Source organism: Lissotriton vulgaris, chromosome 1_1, assembly GCF_964263255.1.
Source record: "Lissotriton vulgaris chromosome 1_1, aLisVul1.2, whole genome shotgun sequence".
Lineage (NCBI taxonomy): Eukaryota > Metazoa > Chordata > Amphibia > Caudata > Salamandridae > Lissotriton > Lissotriton vulgaris.
The window spans coordinates 540,397,329-540,418,906 of NC_141685.1; the positions used below are offsets into that span (position 1 = coordinate 540,397,329).

General features: G+C 46.6%; 1 protein-coding gene and 1 pseudogene across 3 annotated transcripts in view; both read right to left on the reverse strand.

The window, feature by feature from the left end:
* The window catches only part of CCDC18 (coiled-coil domain containing 18), a 1,483,839-nt gene that overhangs the window by 1,353,848 nt on the left and 108,413 nt on the right, over positions 1–21,578 (reverse strand). For all 3 annotated transcript variants that reach the window (XM_086953919.1, XM_086953920.1, XM_086953918.1), the window contains exon 2: positions 9,860–10,004. In XM_086953919.1, coding sequence (XP_086810045.1) covers positions 9,860–10,004 — 145 coding nt within the window. The remainder of the gene's footprint in view (positions 1–9,859; positions 10,005–21,578) is intronic.
* On the reverse strand, positions 13,798–14,858 carry LOC147747448 (sorting nexin-18 pseudogene; annotated as a pseudogene).

Here is a 21,578-nt window from a genome sequence, read left to right on the forward strand (position 1 = left end):
CGATGCCAGCCTCTCGGGTTGGGGGGCCTGGCTGGGGGTTCATCAGTCCAGGGGCTTCTGGTCTCCCGCTCAGAGCAGGATGTTGTCGAACTGGAGGGAGTTGGAGGCTGTCCGTTTGGCTCTGTTGGCCTTCTCCCAGTTTCTGCAGGGTTCCGTGGTCCTGGTCAGGACGGACAACGTCACGGCCATGGCTTACGTCAACAGGCAGGGGGGGGACGAGGTCCTCTTCTCTGGCCCTAGTGGCAAGGCGGTTGTTTGTTTGGGCGGAATCTCATCTGTTGGCTCTCTCGGCAATCCATATTCGGGGGGTGTCCAATTCCCGGGCGGATGCCCTCAGCAGGGCCATTCCGTCTGTGGATTTCTGCCTTCGTCGGGAGTTGTTTGTGGCTCTGACGTTGCGTTGGGGTGTTCCGGTGGTGGACCTCTTTGCGGATGTGGGAAATGCCTTGGTGTCCCGGTTTGTCTCCCGCTGTCGGGAGGGGTCGGCCAGGGCGGTGGATGCTCTCTCTTGCCCTTGGCCCCGCGGGCTTCTGTATGCGTTTTCTCCTTTCCCCCTTCTTCTCCGCTTCCTGCTGAGGGTCCGGTCCTCGGGGGCTTCTGCGATTCTGTGAGTCACCTTTTTAAGGGTTTGAGTAACGTTCTTCCTGCCCCTCGGCGGCATTTTCCGACCTGGGATCTTTCTCTGGTCTTGGACGCCTTGATGTCATCTCCCTTTGAGCCACTGGTTTCTGTGGATCTGCGCCTGTTGTCCTTCAAGACCTTCTTTTTGGTGGCCATTTCGTTTGCTCGCCGCCTGAGTGAACTGGGTGATCCTTCTTCTATACACCCTTTTTGTCGGGTTTTTGATGACAGGATCGTGTTGCGACCTATTCTTTCCTTTCGTCCTAAGGTGGACTCTCAATTCCACATGGATCAGGAGTTGGTTCTTCCTTCCTTTTTTGGTTCCCCGTCCTCGGAGTCTGAGGTGCGGCTTCACTCTTTGGATGTTAGGAGGGCTCTCCTGGTCTATTTGGAGCGGGTCGCTCCTTTCCGTCTCTCAGATTCCCTTTTTGTTAATTTTGGTCCTGTGAATAGGGGTTTGCGTCCTTCTACTCCTTCCTTGAGTCGTTGGGTTCGTTCTCTGATTTCTTTGGCGTACAAAGAGGGGGGGCACCTTTCTCCTTTGGGGGTTCAGGGTTGTTCCACTCGCTCCATGGCTGCTTCCTGTGCGGAGGTCCAAGGGGCTTCCATTTCAGAGATCTGCCGGGCTGCCACCTGGGCTTCCCCGCTGACCTTTGCCTCTCATTACAGGATTGGCCAGGAGGTTGACTGTGCTGATGTGTTTGGACACAGGGTTCTTTCCACTATGATTCCTGAATAGTGGTTTTTCCCCTGGTCTTCTGTGTTTTTAATAAACCTGTTTTTTGCATACCTTCTTTGGTTGTCCTGTTTGGCTTTGTACATCTCAATTTTGTAAGGAAGGGAAGCGAGGGAGGGACGATGAGGTAATGCTTCAATTACTTACCGGTAATTGCATTACTCTGAGTCCTACTCCCTCGCTTCCCTTACTTACATCCCTCCCTCCCTCCCTCCCTGATGGTCCAGGCCAATCTTTTGGTATGGTTTCGATCTGTGTGGTATTACAGGAGGTATGAGGGGGCTGGGGGCTATATATAGTCCCCACGTGACAAATCATGTGGGTATGGGTGTCTGGTGAGTCAGGGATGCCTCAATTTTGTAAGTAAGGGAAGCGAGGGAGTAGGACTCCGAGTAATGCAATTACCGGTAAGTAATTGAAGCATATGCATGACTAGTAACGGGAAGGGCGCCATCTTAGACAGAGTGACTTTGAATACATACAAAACCCCACGTCCTTATTTCAATTTACTTGTTATCGCCTTAAACGCGCCATGCAAGACCATTACCCTGATTTTCCATATGAACCGCCGACACTACAGTCCCTACAACTACTACTGGTAACACTAACTAGAAAAAACGGATCACTAAATTGTACAGGAGGAAACGATCAGAGGACCCGATAAAAGTTTCGCACGGTAGAATGATACATTAGACCCCCAGATTACCATAGAGGAATGGGAGCTTGTGTGTCAGCTGACAGGTCGACTCACCCCCACGGGAATTTGCGTATTATTCATTTCAAATTTCTGCATCAATCATATTATACCCCCTCCAGATTATACAGAATGGGTTTGTGAGAATCAGATCAATGCAAACGATGCAGGCAGTCGCATGCTGATTTCCTACACCTTGCCTGGCGCTGTGATCCAGTGTTCCAATACTGGGAAGGGGTGCTCGACCGTATCCAAACTATGACAGGCATCACACTCCCTTGTACACCCCTGGTGTGTCTGCTAAACTACCTCCCCCAACTGAAGGGAACAACAGGCAAGTTTATAAGAGTTGCTTTATTACTTGCAAAACGTCGCATTCCGTTTACGTAGGACAGTGCATTTGTGTCAAAGCTGGAGGGATGGATGAGGGACATGGTATATTGCAAAGAAAATTTAGAACTTTATGCTGAAGAACTACCTGTAAGCTCTAGACCGAATGATATTTGGGGGCCACTAAAGCAATTCCTTGCCATTCCGGTATCAGTTGATGATGTTGAACATGCAAAATCGACTCTGTTGCAATTATCAATGATATGTGATTGTAATCATGATGTTATGTTTGTACCGTTTATACAATCTCTGTACTGTACACTCTGATTGCGGAGGATATATTTGATACTGTATTGTTGTATCTTTTTGTTCATTATGCCTAAACTGCCGGTGATGGCAGTGGATGTAAGTTGTATCATAATTTAATAAAGATTGAAGAAAAAAAAAAAGTTACTGAGTACCTAGACTTGCCAGTGAGCGAAGAGCACTTTCAGTTATAAACAAGACCTATTGGCATGGTCACCGCTTGCTGTAACTGGGGAAGAGTCGAAGGTGGCGTGGATTAGAGTTTCACACACAACACTTCCTGCTCTGTCCATTTCAAACTGTTTTCTCTCAGCAAGGTCATGGAGGCAGTGGTACTTCAGCAGTTACAGATTAACAGTGATCAGCAGAACCAGTTAGACAGCAGTCAGAATTTTGCCGAGCGTGCTGGATGGACTCTACCTTATGGTGCATTAATTAGTAGCACCTTTGGAAAAGAGATGGAGGCCAAATGTTAATCCTAATTCACTTGTCGGCCACTTTAGGGACTGCAGACCATGGATTTGCTATTTGATCGCCTAAAAAAGTGACAGAGCTCAAAGGGAAGGGAAAACATAGTATGGTCTCCTATAACAGAATGGGTAAATGTATTTAAAGTGAAGAATAATTGAATACGGGGCGCCAACATGGTTTCTCCGTCTCATTTTCAATATCTTTAAAAAGCAGCACACTACGTTAAACTATAGGCATCTTCTGGACATTACATATATGCCAATCATATCAACTTGGCGATGCAACTGAAACACCAAATTTTGAGAATGGAGAAATAGTCTGACTGAATTAGGTAAATCTGTTTAGGCCTAAATGGGGATGCAATATATTCTGAATGGTTTAAGAGGCTTCCAGCGCCTCCCTTCAATTGGACCGGTATTGTCCATGCTCCCTCAATACAGAACCTCACTTATCAGTGATATCTTGCTATCTCAAGCAGATTACTCAAACTAACTTTACCCCAGTCATGCCAGACTACTTTATGGCAAAGATTAGGAGTATGAAAACAATTGAGCTCAGAACAATGTCTTGCATCAGCTTCCAGACTCAAACCTACCTCTTGCTCCAACCCCCCCTCTCCTTCATAGATTAAAAACATGGCTACAGATTCATTGCAAAATGATCACCATACCTCAAAGGCCAACACCAAGGTGTAAGCACACCAAGGTGGGAGGTCACGCTGGTAGGAGACTCTGGAATGCTCTTCATTTCGGTTCGGATACAGAAAGAGAATACTTTAAAGTTCCAGGGACTATTGAAGGCTGGACTATTGAAGGCTGATTTATTAGGCAGAGTTTGCCTAAGAAAAATAAGGTGTGTTCCCCCTATTTTTCAGGTTGGTTAACCAGTCACCAGACAGGCTTGGGGCTGGACCGTGGAGCATCTTGTGAGCCTGTGGACCGGTTAAATCCCTGCCTGAAGCCGTTGTGGAGACTTGACCAAGTCCGGCTAGTGGGTGCAGGACTGCGAGTCCCAGCAGGCTGAGCACGTGAGTCACCAGCGCACCTGCGACTCTTCCCGCCCCACCCCTCCCTCTGCTGCTGATAACTGCTCGCGGCCCCCGCTTTGCGGGAGCCGCTCATAGCCGTCCTTGGTGCCTCATTTACCTGGCTGGACCGTGGAGCATCTTGTGAGCCTGTGGACCGGTTAAATCCCTGCCTGAAGCCGTTGGGGAGACCTGAGCAAGTCCGGCTAGTGGGTGTGGGACTGCGAGTCCCAGCAGGCTGAGCGCGTGAGTCACCAGCGCACCTGCTACTCTTCCCGCCACACCCCCTCCCTTGTATATAGATCATTCTACTTCCGCGCGCGGGACAGAGCACGGGCCGTTCGTGGCCGGTCTTGACCGGACCGGGCCCTCCCCCTTGCATTTGTCTAAACCCCTCCCAGTATCATCGGCTGCAAATGGCTGGACGTGAAACGAGGAGTAAGACCTCGCTAGCCGGAGGTTCTACAATTGGAGGTATGGAAAAGTTTCTCATTAGAGCCAATACAATTATAGACACTGAAATTAATGTCCTTGAAAAACGCTTATCAAAGGAACTATTGGCTATTAAGAGATCCTCCCTTGGAACAATAGCTAATGCTAAAACCCCTGAAAGGCCTACTGATACCGTTATCAGCAATGTGGTTGGCTTAGCTCTCACATCTAAGGTGGACAAACAGGCAACACAGGACTTGGACATTTTGGTTAATGAAATACTTCCAGAAATTGATTTAGTCCTTGATAATAATGTATCCATTTCTTCTGAACTTGATGATACTATTAATAACACTTTGTCTAAGGGGGTTAAAGAAGGGGCTACCTCTAAACGAAAGAGGACATATAATAAGAAATCCGGTAGAAAGTCAAAATCAGCGAAGCTTAAACATGATACCATCCCTCCTCCAATTTGTTTAACCCAACCCCTGCTTAGCAATGAGGTATCAATCGAAAGCCTGGGTGCTCTATTCAAATCGGTCCTATTCCCTATTGAGGCCAAATTGGAGCGAATAGAACTCAGACTAACAAACATAGAGAAAGTCACAGCTGTCATACTGGCTAATTTCCACAAGCCTAGTAATTTGAGTACCCCGCCAACTACCCTTACTATCCCTGGTCCTCCACTAGTAAAAGAGGCCTTAAGTCTAACCTGTCCTTCCATAGGCCCCCAGGTCCCCACCCAGGTTAATAACAATAATATACCCCTGCAGCAAACATCTGGGTCGCATCCAACTAATGCTAATGCAAATGGGTTAACGGTTGACGGCCAAACAGGTTCCCAAGCCCAAGAACTTAGAGCCCCTAGACCACGTTTGCCAGACCTTCCACCCGAAGCTAATCGTTTTATGGTAGTCTTAGCAGGAGCCCTTACGTTGGAAGCCGGAGAAGCCGAAACCTTTAATTCCCTAAAAAGTAAAGTTGTCAGATGGCTTAATTGGAATAGACCCCTCCCGGCCCACCTCCACAACGAAATTATCATGGTCAGAAGGGTGCCCTGGCTGGGTAAAACTGTAAAGACCATAAATGGGGACTGCATAACGGTCAGTTTTATAGACCCCAGAACGGTCTCACATATTTGTGCGGGTTTTAATAGATCCTTTGACTCCACCATTCAGACGCTCCCAGTGTCCTTTTTCTTTCCACCCAATCACACGTACCATGGTAGAGGTAGAGAGGACTCGACTAGGGTTGAGCGGAGGGGTAGACAAAGAAGATATGATGGAAGACCAGTTATGATGCCCCCGTATGCCCCCTTCTGTGATTTCAATCGGTTCAGTTGTCTAGATAGCCTAGATGGAGTCGATTGACTACCCCCAGCTCAGGATCCAAGTTCTTCCCTTCCTGACACTGGTAATAGTTTACTGACTGGTAAGGTTGAAATTAATGTAAAATCTCCTGCAAAATGTTTGCCAATGAGTGTAGCCCCTATGATGCTACCCTCTCTTACCTCCATTAAACCCCTGGAGCTACCCTTGGAAGCAGACCTCACGGAAGGACACCCACCACCCATTAGCCTCTTTGGATACCCTAGAGGAAACACTACCATCCTCAGTGCCCCCTAGTGTCCTTGGGATTGCAGAGCCTGCCCCTTGTCTACCTGGTTTCAAACTAGTAAGCTGGAACATTGCCGGTTGGCGACAGAAGGTGTCGTCTCTGGGATGGAGGGAATCCCTTTCCTAGTTTGACATCCTCTGTTTACAGGAGACCTGGTCTGCGTCAGATATCCATTTTGACGGCTCTGTGTCCTATAACAACCTAGCGCAAGAGTCTAAATGGGTAGGGCAAAAGGTGGGCTCGTAATTTTACTGTCTGTGAACTTCCCTGTACGTGTGAAATCCCATTCTACTGTAGGATTCCACTCACAAATTTTAAGGTTGGAACAAAGTGGGGGTTGCGATACTCTGTTAATTAACCACTACAACAATATGTTCGATCCCACGAGTACTTGGGTTGTAGATGAGCTTGAGACAGCTGTAAAGAAAATTTGTAGAGATACCCATAAGCTCTATGATATCATCTGGGGTGGGGATTTCAACATTTGTACTTGTCCCTACTCCTTTACTAATGTATGTGGGTTAGACGGGGATAACGGGGAGCACCGGGCCCATTTTATCCACACTCCCTACGGCGACTCTCTTAACACCCTTATGTTAAAAATTGATTTGCTAATCCATCAACCTGCTGCGGATAAAGAGGGTAATTTTGCACCGACTTTTGTTGGGAGGAATTCAGCCTCCGTCATTGACCACTTGTTGTTATCAGTACATATTGCCCCACTCTGTATGGTCCTTATCATGGTTGATCTTGGTATTAGTGACCATAATGCCATCACTACGTCGACCTCCATCTGGGGGACTATGTCCAGTAATAAGCGCATGATTTGTGATGAGATCACCCCTTGTAGGCAAAATGGTATTCAGATTAAATGGTGTGGGGATAACTCTGATAAACTTTTGCGGAAAATTGCGGGTGCAGGGTCCGAAGTGCTACTCCGCTGTCTTGACTACAATGCTACCCCCCCGGTGCATTATCGCCGATTTTGAGAAACTAGGCAATATAATTAAAAGTTCCCTTACTATCACTAAGGGTATATCCAAGAGGGCAGCTTTAGGCTGGTTCGACAGTGCCTGCACAAACTCGTTACAAGAACTAAAGAGGGCTCTGTCGAGGCAACCCAGAGATAGGGATGCCATTACACTTCTCAAGGCGACTTATAAACACCAGTTGACACGTAGAAAACAGGAGCTTAGGAAGCAAGCCTGGGACAACCTGACTAAAGCGGTGGAGCCGCGTGACAGTAAGTTATTTTGAAGTACGGTCAACAGCCCATTCCTCCAAAAGGAGGAATTCCCAGTTTTAACAGCTCAGGTTAGTGAGGATAGCTGGGTCCAATATTTCACAGGAATTTTTGATCCGGCCAGGGAGGTTCAGGATAGTCTTAGCGCTGATACTATAGAACATAAACAACCCCTGGGGATTACACTTCAAGAAGTAGATAATGCCATCCGCAAGAGTAAAGGGGGGAAGCACCCAGGACCGGACGGTGTTCCGGTCGACTTGTATAAAACTGATCTGGCACTTTGGAGCCCCCTCCTGACCCAGTTGTTTAATGCATCAGTTAGAGACAGTACTCCATCTACCTGGAGTGAATCCATAATCCTGCCGATTTATAAGAAGGGGGATAGAGGAGAGGCCAAGAACTACCGCCCTATCTCCCTTCTGGATTCCTCATTAATAATTATGAGCAGGGTCTTATTGATGCGACTGGAGGAGTGGGCGGAAGCCAATAATATCCTTGCGGACTCCCAATTTGGTTTCCGGAAGGGTCTCGGCACAATTGAGCAGTGTATTAACTTAGATCTTATCATAGGGAAATACACCAAAGCTAAACAGGGCTCATTCTTTCTTTGCTTTGCAGACCTCTCAAGTGCTTTTGAGCTGGTGGATCATACCCTCTTGTGGTCCACCCTACTCGAAATGGGAGCCCCGGCAGCAATAATTTACTTCCTGGCTAGACTTTATAACAAGCTGTCAGCTCAGATCGCTTTGGGCAAGCGGGGGAATGCACTAAGAAGATTAGGGTTAAATCTGGTATCAGGCAAGGATGTGTCTTGGCCCCGTTACTTTTCTCCCTTTTAATAAACTCTATGGAGTCCGACCTGAAGAGGGTTCAAGCTGACGCCCCTACAATACTGTCCTTCTTTCGAGAACTCCAATAGGTCTCCAAAAACTTATGAACCACTTTTATGATTTTATTCAGGGGAGGAAATTAAAAATCAATAATTCTAAAACTTTTATCATGGCCTGTGGGAAAAAGGTGAATCAACTTAAATCATTCCAGTTCAGGGAACATCGAATTGAGGTCGTGGATACATTTTGTTATCTTGGTATAACTTTTACTAGTAGTAGGTCGTGGGCATCGGAGCTATTGAATTTCAGGGCCAAGATGGGTAAAGGGTCCTCAGGAGTATTTTGCTTTGGTTCTAAACTGGGCAGCCGCCGCATCCCTGATATGTTGAATGTCTACCGGCACAGATGTGCTTCAATTGCCCTATATGGCTCAGGAGTGTGGGGCCATTGCAACCAAGGGGATCTGCAAGTAGCAGAGAATTTGTTCCTTAAGAGACTTCTTTGTCTCCCCCCGTCGGCATCCACCGAACTGATTCACAAAGAGGTGGGGTTGGAATATTTGACAGATCTAACAGGATTGAGACCCCTTATGGTATGTAGGTCAATCTGGGCAAAGGACGAAACTGGATTTACCAGGCGAATAATCCAAGACTGTCTTCGCCTGGACAAAGTCCGCCAGATTCCCTGGCTAAAATATGTTTTAACGTCCTATAAGGAAATCTTTGATTTGGATGTTCACAGCGACCCCCTATGTGCCATCAATATACCCAAACAGGAGATTACAAGTGTTTTTTTGGGGAACATATCCAATAGGCATAGAGTTCAAAGTAGCCATTTTACAACTCATGTTTTTTATTTTACTAACAAAGAGGAAGGTTATGGCATGCCCAAGTATTTAAAAGCAATTACCAAACAGTCACATCAATTTGTACTCACAAGGCTGAGATTAGGCATTGTCCATAACCTGGTGGCATTTCCACGGATGAAAACCCATAGTTCAACTCCTTGTCCGTGTGATGGTACCACCAAACAGAGCACATTGCACTTTATGCTAATTTGTCCACTGTATATGCACCTTCGTTTGTGTTATCTTAAACCCGTTTTTAAGAAATACTCTGTATTTACAACTGCCAATGCCCTGAGATTACTATTTGCACTCGATACCCCGGATATCTGCTTTTTTACTGCAACCTTTATTTTAAAATCAGTGTCCCTTAGAAAAAGTCTGGAATTTTAACATTGCCTTCCTACCTTCTGTATAAATTAATTGCCTAGTCCATGATTTTGCCTCTATTGAGTTGTTCTAATTTTTGTAATATATGTAATTCTTTTGCCCTGTAACATTTTTAATGTGACAATTTTAATTGTGTGCTTTTATGATTGTTGTGAATAATCGAATAAAGCTTATGAACTGAACTGACAGGCTCGGGTAATTATGATGTATACAGGCCAGTTGAGCTATAATAATGCTGGCATCTAAATATGTGTCATCATAACTTACCGCAATGCAAACACAAGTACCAAACATTTCGCAGCAGTGGTGTGGCAGTACCTGCAAAGCTGGTCCCCCAAATTTAGTAGGCTCCTCTCAGTTTTCATCAATTGATTTCTTAGCGCCCACACATTGGCAATCAGGCTGCTTTCTTCATCTATGTTACAGGGTAGAACATTTGGTTCCATGTGTAATGCCTGCGTGCCTAAAAAATACATAAATAAATAGAAACATGCCATAATTATTTCACAAGTAGTTAAACATAAATAGGGTATCTTAACGCCTCATTTACGAAAACTGATGCGCTCAGACTTCAAACTGCAAAAAGCCGGATTCAGGAGATAAAATTCCAAAATCATAATTCACAGAATAAGTGTCTGAAGAAATTAACACCAGACAATCGACCACTGTTGCGGATTTGAAAAAAGGCAGAAAAAGGGTTATTATCTGGCACATAGCTGTGCTAAAGGCTGAGGTGCCCTTTGAGAATGAAGTGACTGCTGCTCTCTTTGCTCACTTTGCCACTGAATTCAAACTAGCCTGGCTGATGAGCCAGAAGCCGGTCCCAGGATGCTTGTTTTCCAGTCCAGGGAAGACATGGCTTGGCAGTTCGGGCTGGACTGTTCCAATGAGGCACAGGGTCAGACTGATTTGCATATGGCCATGTCTGAACTGGGGTGGCAGAGTGGGCTAAAGAACGGTGATGGATTAAACCCAGATCTTTTGACTGGGGGTGAGTGCTTGCAATGTTCAACACTCCGTCCATCATCCCCTTTGACTTTCCTCTGAAACAACCTCAAGCACATTCTTGCTTTAGGAGAGGGTGGTAGAAGATATTTTTCACATAGAAAACGACTTTAGAGTGGAGAAAATAAGAATAAAATAGCCATCCATTTTAACACTAAGTCTACCTCCTCGGACAACTGATTGGTGTAGGGATTATGGTATACATGGAAAGCTACAATTCGTGCAAATTACCATGTCGAGCCCACAGGATTTTTATGAAACACTAAAAATTAGGTTTTATTTTACTGCCATCGTAACTCATGGACTGCTAATGAGGCTAATAAGAGTTAAACAATTCTTATGTCTACGGCATTGCACAAATTCTTGAGTTGTAAGCAGACACATTTGCATGAAAGAAAAATACCACTATGACATATGGGTTTCGAAAGTGCAAAATTGTACATGGAGTGCTATGTAAATGATACCACAAGAGCAAAATATGTTTTCCCCACAATATTTAAAACAATTAAAACGTTACCATTAGATCAGTTTCCCATCTTGAAAAAAACATATAAGATCCTTGTGAGCACCAGGTCGTCATGTAACGCTAAAAGACGTGCATCGTGGTAGAAATAACAAGAAAGGAGAAATCAGGCAGGGTAGAAAAAGCAGTGTGGGCTAATAAAAATGGAACAAACAAACAAAACACAGCAAAAAAAGAACTTGAATCTCTTAATAAGATTCCAGACAGCCAGAGCCAAGCAAAGGGGCGGAGGGCAGGAGTATGGGGCAACAACAAAATGCGGGAGGGGTGAGACACAGAGGCAAGCAAAAACGGGAGCCAGTGGAATGGGCAGGTGCAAAACACAACGCTTGACAGGTTTGGGGGAAATAGATGGCCTGAAAACACATGCACTTTTAGGGAGTGCGACAACTAAAATAAAAAAAAAAGGTACCTCCAAAAGCACACTATCAGTGGAGGGACACTGGGCGCCAAAATGGAGCAGTACTTGGTCCATGCTCTAGGGAAGGGACAAAACACACAAAGAGGAAGGGAAGCTGACATGCGCTAACCAATGAGAAGTAAGGAAATGAGAGTGACGATAATGACAATCAATGGTAAGTACTGAGCAGTCTCCAAGTCCTCTAAAAGTCAACAAAATGTCTCACAAGCGACAGAGCATAAGCTGTCTCAGGCAAGGCCTAACAAGGTGGAGTGATTTCAAGGCAGCATTTAGAGTAACGTCTTCAATGTATTGTGGCAAATTTCATCTTGTTCTCTGCGCACTCAGGGCCTGCCTCATCGGTCTAATAGACTCACAACAGTGCTGTCTGCCATGAAGATAAGAACTTCCATGGCTCAACCTCATTCACACATGTACACTTTTGCCCTTCCAGGTGACGCTAAGTTTGTGTTTAGAAATACGAATTTCACATGTGTACTACTCTGCATTTTCTTTTCACTAAGTTACTTGTGCTCTCTTCTCCTTGCAGAAGTAGCCCCACAGGTTTGAGGGTGGGGGCATAAATGCGGTTTTCCCCTTGCCTTGACTTGCTTTTTCATTTTTTGCAGGAAGCCTACTGCTTTGTGTTTTCGAGTAGTCACCACTCCCTTTTATATTTACATGTCTACAGTCAAACCTTCTCACTGCAGCATCCATGCATGGCCAAAAAGAACTGCTTCCTCTAGTCGGTTCTGGGCTCATATCAAATCCCCTCCCTCCAAAATTCATTTTCGCCTTACACTTCTTCCTATTTTCCCAAGAATTAGATGCTCCTCAACTTCTCCATATAGTCTGTGCCCTTAAGTTCATGCCTGGATTTGCATTGGTATGTTATCCCTACAAGACCCCAGTTTCCTTTTGTTCAGAACCTGGAACTACGGAGTGCAAGGGTACAAGCATTTACAATGCAACGGTCTCGCCTTTGCAAAAGTTTGAGCTATTGGCATTGTAAATGACTACATTTTTATTTATGTGTTGGTTTTGAAAACAGATAAATAAATGGCATTGTCATTTACAATGCCAATAGCTTAATCGCTCGCAAATGCGAGACCTATTGCATCTACACACACACACAGCCACACAGCCACACACACACGCAGCCACACACACACACAGAGCCACACACACAGAGCCACAGACACACACAGAGCCACAGACACACACACACACACATAGCCACAGACACACACACACATAGCCACAGACACACACACACATAGCCACAGACACACACACACACACACACACACAGACACACAGCTACAGACACACACACACACACACACACAGCCACACACACAGCACACTCAAAGTATTTGTTATTATAAAGTGCCTGCATTACATATGTAACAGCTAAGCTGTATTGCTATTAACTTTTTTTTTTTTTATAATGAGTTAGTGATATATAAACACGCCGCCTGCTTGTGTCTTTGTGCGCGTTCGGCTGTTTGATGTCTATGATCTTGGAAGAAATGTCTTTTTTTACATTTCATTTATCACCTTCACCCTCTTACGGAAAGGCCCTGCAGTGGTGCTGTTTGGCAGAGGGAGAGGGTGTTAAACATAACAATGTGATTTATGGCCTCACGAAGTTTTGTTTACATGAATTAACTCCTAATTACAAGTGCTCTTTTTTACTTGGAAAACATGACAAAAAACAAAGCTCTTCCTGGGGCCCTGGTGTGTGTTTCTTTCTTTCATCTGGCATGTGCTCTTGCCCATTATAACTTTGCACTATGTACCCTTCTCCTTTGTCAGACAGTGTAGAGCCCTTAGGTGTGATGGGGAAAGGGGTCAGACTGCCAGGTCTGATTCTCAAATCTGTGGGCGGTGCAGAGCCTAGTGGTGTGGTGGGGGGAAGGGGTCACAGTGCCATACCTTATCTATGGACGGTGCAGCGCCCAGATGTAAGATGGTGCAGGGGTCAACCTGTCATGCCAGTTGCCCCAATCTATCGGCGGTGCAGAGCCCAGAGGTGAGGTGGCAGAAGGGGTGAGACTGCCATGCCTCCTCCCCATATCTATGGACGGTGGGGATCCCAGAGGTGAGGTGGGTCAGACCCAGACCCCCATACCTCATCCCCCAATCTGAGGGGGTTGAGAAGCTAAGGGTTGAAGAGTCTGAGCCCAAGGTTGAGGAGTCTGAGCCCGGGGGGGAGGTGGGTGCGAGGGTCAGACTGTGATGGTGTGGTGGAGCCAGACAGCAGCCAAGCCTTACCGATGGGAAGGAGCCCATGGCAGCCACTCTGAAGGGGACAGTTACACCACCTCACTTACCGCAGTCCCGGCAGGCTGGTAACAGAGGTAGGGGAAGGCTGCTCCGGAAGCCGCTCAGATCGGCCTGAGTCCTGCGAACACATGGGGCACTCTCCTGCGGCAGCGGCACAGGGTGGAGCTTGAGCCCAGGAAGGGACCGCAACGCTCCGGAGCAACAGGGGGAAGAGGGAGGCACGGACTCGGCCAGGTGGGTGTAGAGCCAGTCGAAGTGCTTGTAGCGCCGGTGCACCTGGCGCGCAGTGTGGGTTGGCACCAGCTTGTAGGAGATGTAGCTCTTCATGCCCTTTAACTTGGTCTGCTTGGTGGGGTCGTCAATGGAGCAGGAGAAGGGGTAGGGGTTCTTCTGCCACTCGGGCCGTGTGGCCCCAGCACCACGCACAGCTTGTCTCCGTCCTTCACGAAGCCCGCCGCCTCGCCCAGCACGAAGGCTTCGCCCCCGGACTTGACGAAGGTGGAGAAGCGGTTGAGGCTGACCGTGCCGAGCCCTTGGCGCTGCCCGCCTGCGAGGGTGGTAGGAGGAGCGGGAGGATGCGTCCAAGCGGGTAGCGGCGCGCTAGCGGGCCGGCGCGCCGCCCTCGTACTCCGGGTACTGGCACAGACGGTCACAGTTGAGCAGCTGTCGTCCCACTCGTCGTCGCTGCCCTGGCTGGTTTGGTAGGGGGCTCCATGCTGGGGCCCGGGCAGGTAGGACTGCGAGAGCCACTGCTGCATCAGCGCCAGCGCCCCCGGGAGAGCCGAGTCTTGCGGGGCACGGAACGAGGACTGCACCGGCTCCGAGGAGAAGCCGCCCACCGGCAGGTTGGCATAGCGGACCGGTTAGTGCGGCTCCGGGGCGGGCGGCCGCAGGGGCGGCGGCAGGGCGGGCTCGGCCGCCCCAAACACCTCCACGTAGAAGGCCGGGAAGAGGCCGTGGTCGCTGCGGCTGTTGACTCCCTCCAGCCAGCCCTCTATGTCCTGCGCTCTGCACAGGGTCAGCAGCTCCATCTCCCGCAGTGAGATCTCGCCCGGGTTCTCCGACTTGAAGTCGAAGAGGAAGCGGGCCCGGAGCGCCATGGTCCCAGGAGGATGAGATGCCGCCCAGGGAGAGGGGAGCGCAGCCCGGGCACCGGGATGGGTGGGGGGGGTAGGGGGGGAGGGGCGAGGTAGGCGGGGGCGCCAGGGAGCACCTCTGACACACTTAATGGGAGTGCTGTACACAGACCCGGCTTCGGCTCCAGGCGCTAGAAGAAGGCGATGCATGCACCGCAGCCCGCTTGTCATAGCTTCTCCCACACTTTCCCCGGCAGCCTGGAGCTCATGCGCGGATTTAGGTTGCTGCTCTCCGCTAGGTTCAGTCCTCTTGTCTTGAGCTTTGGGTGAGCCACAGCAAATACGACCAGGAAGAGATGGTTCACCCAGCTAAGCTGGGCAACGGCAGCGTCCCGCAGGGGGAGGAGGAAGCTGGGCTTCCCGGAAAGCAAGAGGGTAGACGTTATGGAAACCGCGCTAGCCATTTGTGTCTAAGCCCTGTCCTTTGAAGACTGGGGGGGCGTGTTTTTCTTTCTCCCCTCTTCTCCATTTTCTGGAATGTAAACAACGGGCGTGTTTTTGACTTGTTGTTTACCATTCCAGCCAATGGAGAAGAGGATAGAACAAACCTAAAAAACACGCCCCCCAATCCGAAAAGGACGGGGCTTAGATGGAGAGAACAACGACACAGACCTCTTCTCCAATGGCTGGCCGCAGTTTAGGAGACCAGCCAATGGAGAAGAGGGGTGGGGTTTACCCTCGCTACTCAGAGTCATTCAGTCTCGCTGGCGAGACTGCACATGTGCGCAGCCCACGCTAGCCGAGACCTAAAAGCGACATCTCCTATGGGGTGAAGGACTTGGTTGAAATGGATATGTTCTCCACTCTTCCAGATTTTATCATGAGAGCTGGATCACAGTTCGATCAGATCGGGTCATTGAAGTAGTAAGTGTTACTTCCGAGCCACCAAGTTGAAAGGACACTCCCTGCAACTGGCTTCTTCAGCATCTCTGAAACTGAGTTCATATCTGCCTTCATAGTGGTGTGCTTGCCTGGTTGAGCCAGAAGCTCAGATGTTCGGCCATCGCAGTGGCTGCACCCCACTGACCTTGCTTAAAGCTGAGAACAGGCTTTTAGTACAAAGTGCCACTACTTAAGTAACTGGCCAACGCAAAGGTGAACAGCTACACTATAGACCCCACTGGCTGCCATTTTCTGTATAGTAAGAAAGTCATTTAGTTATTTACTGACTCACAAGGTTCGCCATCAGCAAGGATCTCGGTTGGAGAACCCCATGCATCAGCAATCTACTTGTACATGTTACTCCTGAGAAGGTTATGGCTTATACTCCTACGCAGATATCACACCAATGATGCTGGACATCAATCAATAGTCCATCTTTTTCTGAATTAATTACTAGCAGAAAATATTTTGCATTGCTACATGCTTACCCTCATCGAGAAGGGAAGGTGTACAGCCACCAATTTACTGAATTAGAGTCATAATGAATAAGTTACTCATCTTCAGTAATGCTCTTTTTGGGGAATACTCTGACCCAAGCACAGATTCTTCACACTTTGAATTACTCTACGTGCCAGACTAGCCCTATAAACTTATTAGCAATTGCGGCAGCATGCCATAGGTGGCTCAATTAGACTGTGGCAGCCTTGTGCCTTCTCTACAAGTGACAGCATAGGACAGTATAGAGGCACAGCCCTTACGCACTGGTATCAGTTTACAACCAAGCATTCCATGCCTTTAGGCACAGAGGGTCAGTAAAAGATTGAAAGCCTCAAAAGTGTGCCGAATCTAACATTATTAACATCTAGATATTCACTCATCAGAATGGGGAGGTGGGAGGGTAGTGAGGCATCGGAGGATAAATAGGCTATGCAACAGAAAAAGCATGACCAAAGGTAAGTAACTTGTTCTTCTGATGGATACTTCAAACCGTAGATTCCGCACCTTTTTAATAGGTGCCAAAACAGAACCTTCCAAAAGCGGTGTGGCTGAGGAGTGGACTTTACACCAAGAAGTCCTGCAGGACAAATCAAGTAAAATGACCCTTATTTCAGGACTTGGAACTAGCATAGTGCCTGGTGAAGAAGTGGACAGACATTCGTGTAACAGTCTGGCAGATATCCAGACACTAAATGATAGATTATTGGTAGATGCACAGCTTGATTGTTCAGATTTTTTGTCTTTGATTAGTTCAACTTTGTTGTGCTCAATGAGGAGACGTCGAGGGCCCACGACGTCTAAATAACAAATTTATAAGTGAAACCAGAGGAACTCTGGTGTCATCCCTTATCGGCACACACTTTCTCGTGTCTCTTTATTGAAAGAAAACACTTTCAAACCATTTTCATCATTTCTTTCATTTATTTCATGATTTTCATTGTTTTGTTATCAGTTTTCATCGTAATTGTTATCTTTTTAGTGTCAATTCCCTGATGAAGGGCATGCCACTTTAAATGCCCGAAATGCATTGGACACGCTTTTTGATATCGCCTGATGTATGAATGATCACAATTACGATGAAAACTGATAACAAAACAATGAAAATCATGAAAGAAATGAAAGAAATGATGAAAATGGTTTGAAAGTGTTTTCTTTCAATAAAGAGACACGAGAAAGTGTGTGCCGATAAGGGATGACACCAGAGTTCCTCTGGTTTCACTTATAAATTAGATATCCAGACACCTCATCTGACACTTGGATACGGTCAGAGAGGCATCTCCAGTGTGGAGCCCATTGAAGATGGAGATCTACTACTGAGTTGCATGCACCAATGTGCAGAACACACAAGTAGTATACACACGGTTTGGAAACCCAGAAGCTCAGTCCGCCCAGGCAAGCACACAGGACTGAGCCCAAAACATCGCTATCATATCCACAATGTCCTGGACTCAATGCAGAGTGAAAAGATTTCAGTGCCATGGCCATCATGAATCGAGCATTAAAAGGGTATCCTGTGTACTGGCTGAAAGTAGGATTTCGGTCCATTGAGGGAGAACCCCTGGAAGGACAGGAAAAAGATGGCTGTCTGTGGCAGATTGTTACAAGCCTGCCTTCAACACCAGCGAAGTACTGGAAACCAGGCTCTCTTGACCGGCAAAAATGACCTACAGCCATCAGGTTCATAAATGTCTGGGAGCCAAGTAGAGGTCAAAGGGCAGGACAATAACTTGAAAGCTTTCCTTCCCCCACAACAAAAAGGAGAAATCACCTGTGGGACTGCAGGACAGGTATGTCAAAGTATGCTTCCTGCAAATTCTAGGGCACTAACCAATCTCTCAGATCTAGTGGGAGAGGACCAGGGCTATAGGAGTCGGCATCTAGAACTTTTCCTTGGGAAGAAAGATATCCAAGTTTCCAAAATTGGCCGGAGCCCATCCCCAGGCCTTTCTTGGGCACCAAGAAGTAGTTGAATAGCACTTTTTGCCACCTTCTTTTCAGGAACTCTCTATTTCACTCTTGGCCAGCAATGACTGAACTTTCTTTGCACTCATTGAACGCATCCAGACATGATGGTAAGTTACTACACCAATGCACAAAGCACAACCACACAGTAACAGGGGTTGAGACCTGACCACAAAATGTAATTGGCAGAGTCCTGTCTGTCGTAGACAATCTAGTCGAATGTATGTGGAAACTCCTCCGGTTCAGCAGGCAAGATATCCCTCACTGTACCCCAGAGACTATGAATGTAACTTTCCAACATGCAGGCAGCATTCATAGCCCAAATAGCCAAATTGGCAAAAGAGAACATACTCTTGCCAAGCACATCAATGTGCTTCAAATCACTGCCAAGTAGGACCCAATCAGGTTCACTGTGCTGGTTGAAGCATGCACTACAAGACTTTCCAGTGTGGAGGGCTGTGTCAAAAAGTCCAAATCAAGCAGGCCCAAACCTATGGCTTCTTCGGATGGGGCAACTTACCAAAGGTATCGAACACGGTTTCGGCCAAAATACCAGCAGTGTTAGGTCTTCAATGAACTGTGACAAAAGCTCTGAAATAGAGACTGGTTGTAAACTTTCTATGAATTAGCTTTAGTTTCCACTGTTGACAACTGCAGTTCCAACAGCTCTGTGGCCCCACAGGCCACCACCACACAGAAAGTACTTTCCATAGTGGGGTGCCAATTCAGTGTCTGGTGATGTATCAAGACCATTCGTATTCTGAATGTCTAAGTACAGTCCAGCATCGGTATAGTCAGGGATAACAAACTGCCCACTTCCAACTAATAATTTTCGTCAGGGGGGACATTCTGAAGTTCTTGCACTGCATCAGAGTCGTACCCAAACATGGCCTCAAGGTACTAAGAAATACTAGTGTCAAGATAAGGGCAATACCAGAGAATTCTCACACACCACAGAATGTATCCCAGTGATTACCTAACAAGATATTGTCCGAGGTCTAGCTAAACTCTGCTCCAGATCAGAGATTAGTGTCTGATCGGGAACAGTCTCTTGAGCCGGGGCCTAAGTTAGTAGCAGTCAAAACTAGCATGGACTTTGGCAAAGGAGTGGAGGAGTAGCCAGTCCAGTGCCTGTGGTGGGCCAGGCCAAGATTTAATGGGGTTGTGCACATCAAGGCCCCCCAGCAAAAGTCTGAGTAGGGACAATGCGAATCCACTGCCCAAAAGCATTAAAAGGACAGCCGGAATAGTCAAATAAACGCTGAAGCAAGGACTCCCTGAAGGCCTCTACCTGCTGCAGAGTCAAACATGGTAGAAAATTCAGCTGCAGCTGAGGAATGGGATTAGGGTTGGAGTCGGACAACTGCCCGGAGAGAGGATACCCATCTGTTCGACTCGTGCTTACGCCAAGACTCGTCTTGGACCTAGAGGACAGAGATCTGGACTAATACCTGAAGCAGAAAGGAGTCATAGACTTTTAGCACAACAGCCCTTTCTTCAGTGCTCACAGACATACAACTTTGACTTTTACTCCCTTTTGGCCTCCAAGTGCATCAGGGAGCATATGTTACATGACATGGAGTCATACCTGAATTCGAGACACCAAAGCAGACATCATGTAGGTCTATAATCAACATGAAGGTGAGCTACAGCTGCAGAAGCCAGAAGTCATTAGTCTTCAGGGTGGATATATCTGCAGCACAATGACAAAAAGAACTGTTTTGGAAGTTGGGTAAACGCTGGGTCAGCACCTTTGTATGCCCAGCGCAGTCACTTCCTAAAGTGGGACAAGGCCACCACAGGGATTGATGGCGCCACCTATCAGTGCACTTGAGCAATTACTAAAAAGTTTCCAGTCTGATGTCTGCGGTAAATAAAAAGGTGCAGAATCTGTGGTTAGAAGTATCTATTAGAAACCCTGATTATGAACTCCAAAACAAAGCAATAATGGCAGACCTTTGATTTACAACGCTTAGCATTATGTAAACCTGTAGCAGCTCTAGGTCCTATGCTACAAAAGTGAGATATGTCTTGAACCACAGCAAGGCATAGCAAATGGCTGTAACCATAGACCGGTCAAGTGCAGTGTACAAGGGACCGGCAAACTAGACAGGACTTTTGTATGGGAAGTTGCGCTGACAAGGTATATTACAATCCTTTCACCGGAGGTTCAACCTCTCTCAATCACCCTTTCCTCCCCCACTATGGCCGAGCCATTTTTTTAATGTCTGTGGCATGGGAAACAGCCTTTACAACGCAGGCATTACCAAGCAGTGCCTTTATCATGCATGGTTTTTCCAAGTGTTGCCTTTACAACACAATGCCTTTACCAAAAAATTGTATTTTTCTCTCTCAACGGACGGGGCGGTCCCACCTTCCTCCGGACAAACTCCAACACTCCACACAATAGCAAATTAAAAATTTTATAGGTCATCAGAGTTGCCGCACATAACGCATTTCGGAATGCTCCCAAAACTGACTATACATTGTTACGGTAACCAATAAATATTTGCATTGTGTTTTGGTGTTAGATATAAAAAGGGAAGAAATACTACATCACCCAGCTGTCGACTTTTCTATCTTTACACAGAAAGTGCGAAATGTGGTTTCAATAAATACATTCAATAAATAAATGTACACTTAAAACATTTATAACAATTATATATCACAAAATTCATGAAAGATTATCCTAAAATTCTTTCTTTAAAATTATTTTTTAAAATTCTTTTTTAGAAAAATGTATTACTACCGAAATCTCTTCCATGACAGTATCTCTTTCCTTCTCGGTCACATGCAAGAGGTCAATTCTTCATCATTTCACTGGGAGTTTACAAAATACAACTAAAGTGCATAGTGCTATATATGGTGTGCAAGATACCTCATACCTTGTGGAATTATGCCTAAGTGGACTAAGATATTATCACCGAGGTAGACGAGAAGAACTTGTTTTTAAATTACAATTGTTATCAGAAACTTTAATCTGGAATAATAATGACAACTAAGAGGACTTCTTTCCATGCAGCCTCTGCAAGGCTTGTAGCAGTAGCCGGATGAAAAAAGAATATTTCAACCCGAGTACTGACACCATGATTTCCATCAAGCAATTTCTGACATGTAGCTCCACTTTTGTTGTGTACATATTAGAATGCTGCCACAATCTCAAGTACGTGGGCAGTACGACCCTCATGGCTAAAAAGAGGATACTGGAGCACATGAGGGCCATCGCCAAGATCAACATTACTCCATTGCCAGGCACTTTGCAATACATCATTTCTCAGATTGGAACAATCTCAAGCTACCATGCCATCGAACAAAATAACACCAACATCAGAGGTGGCAATA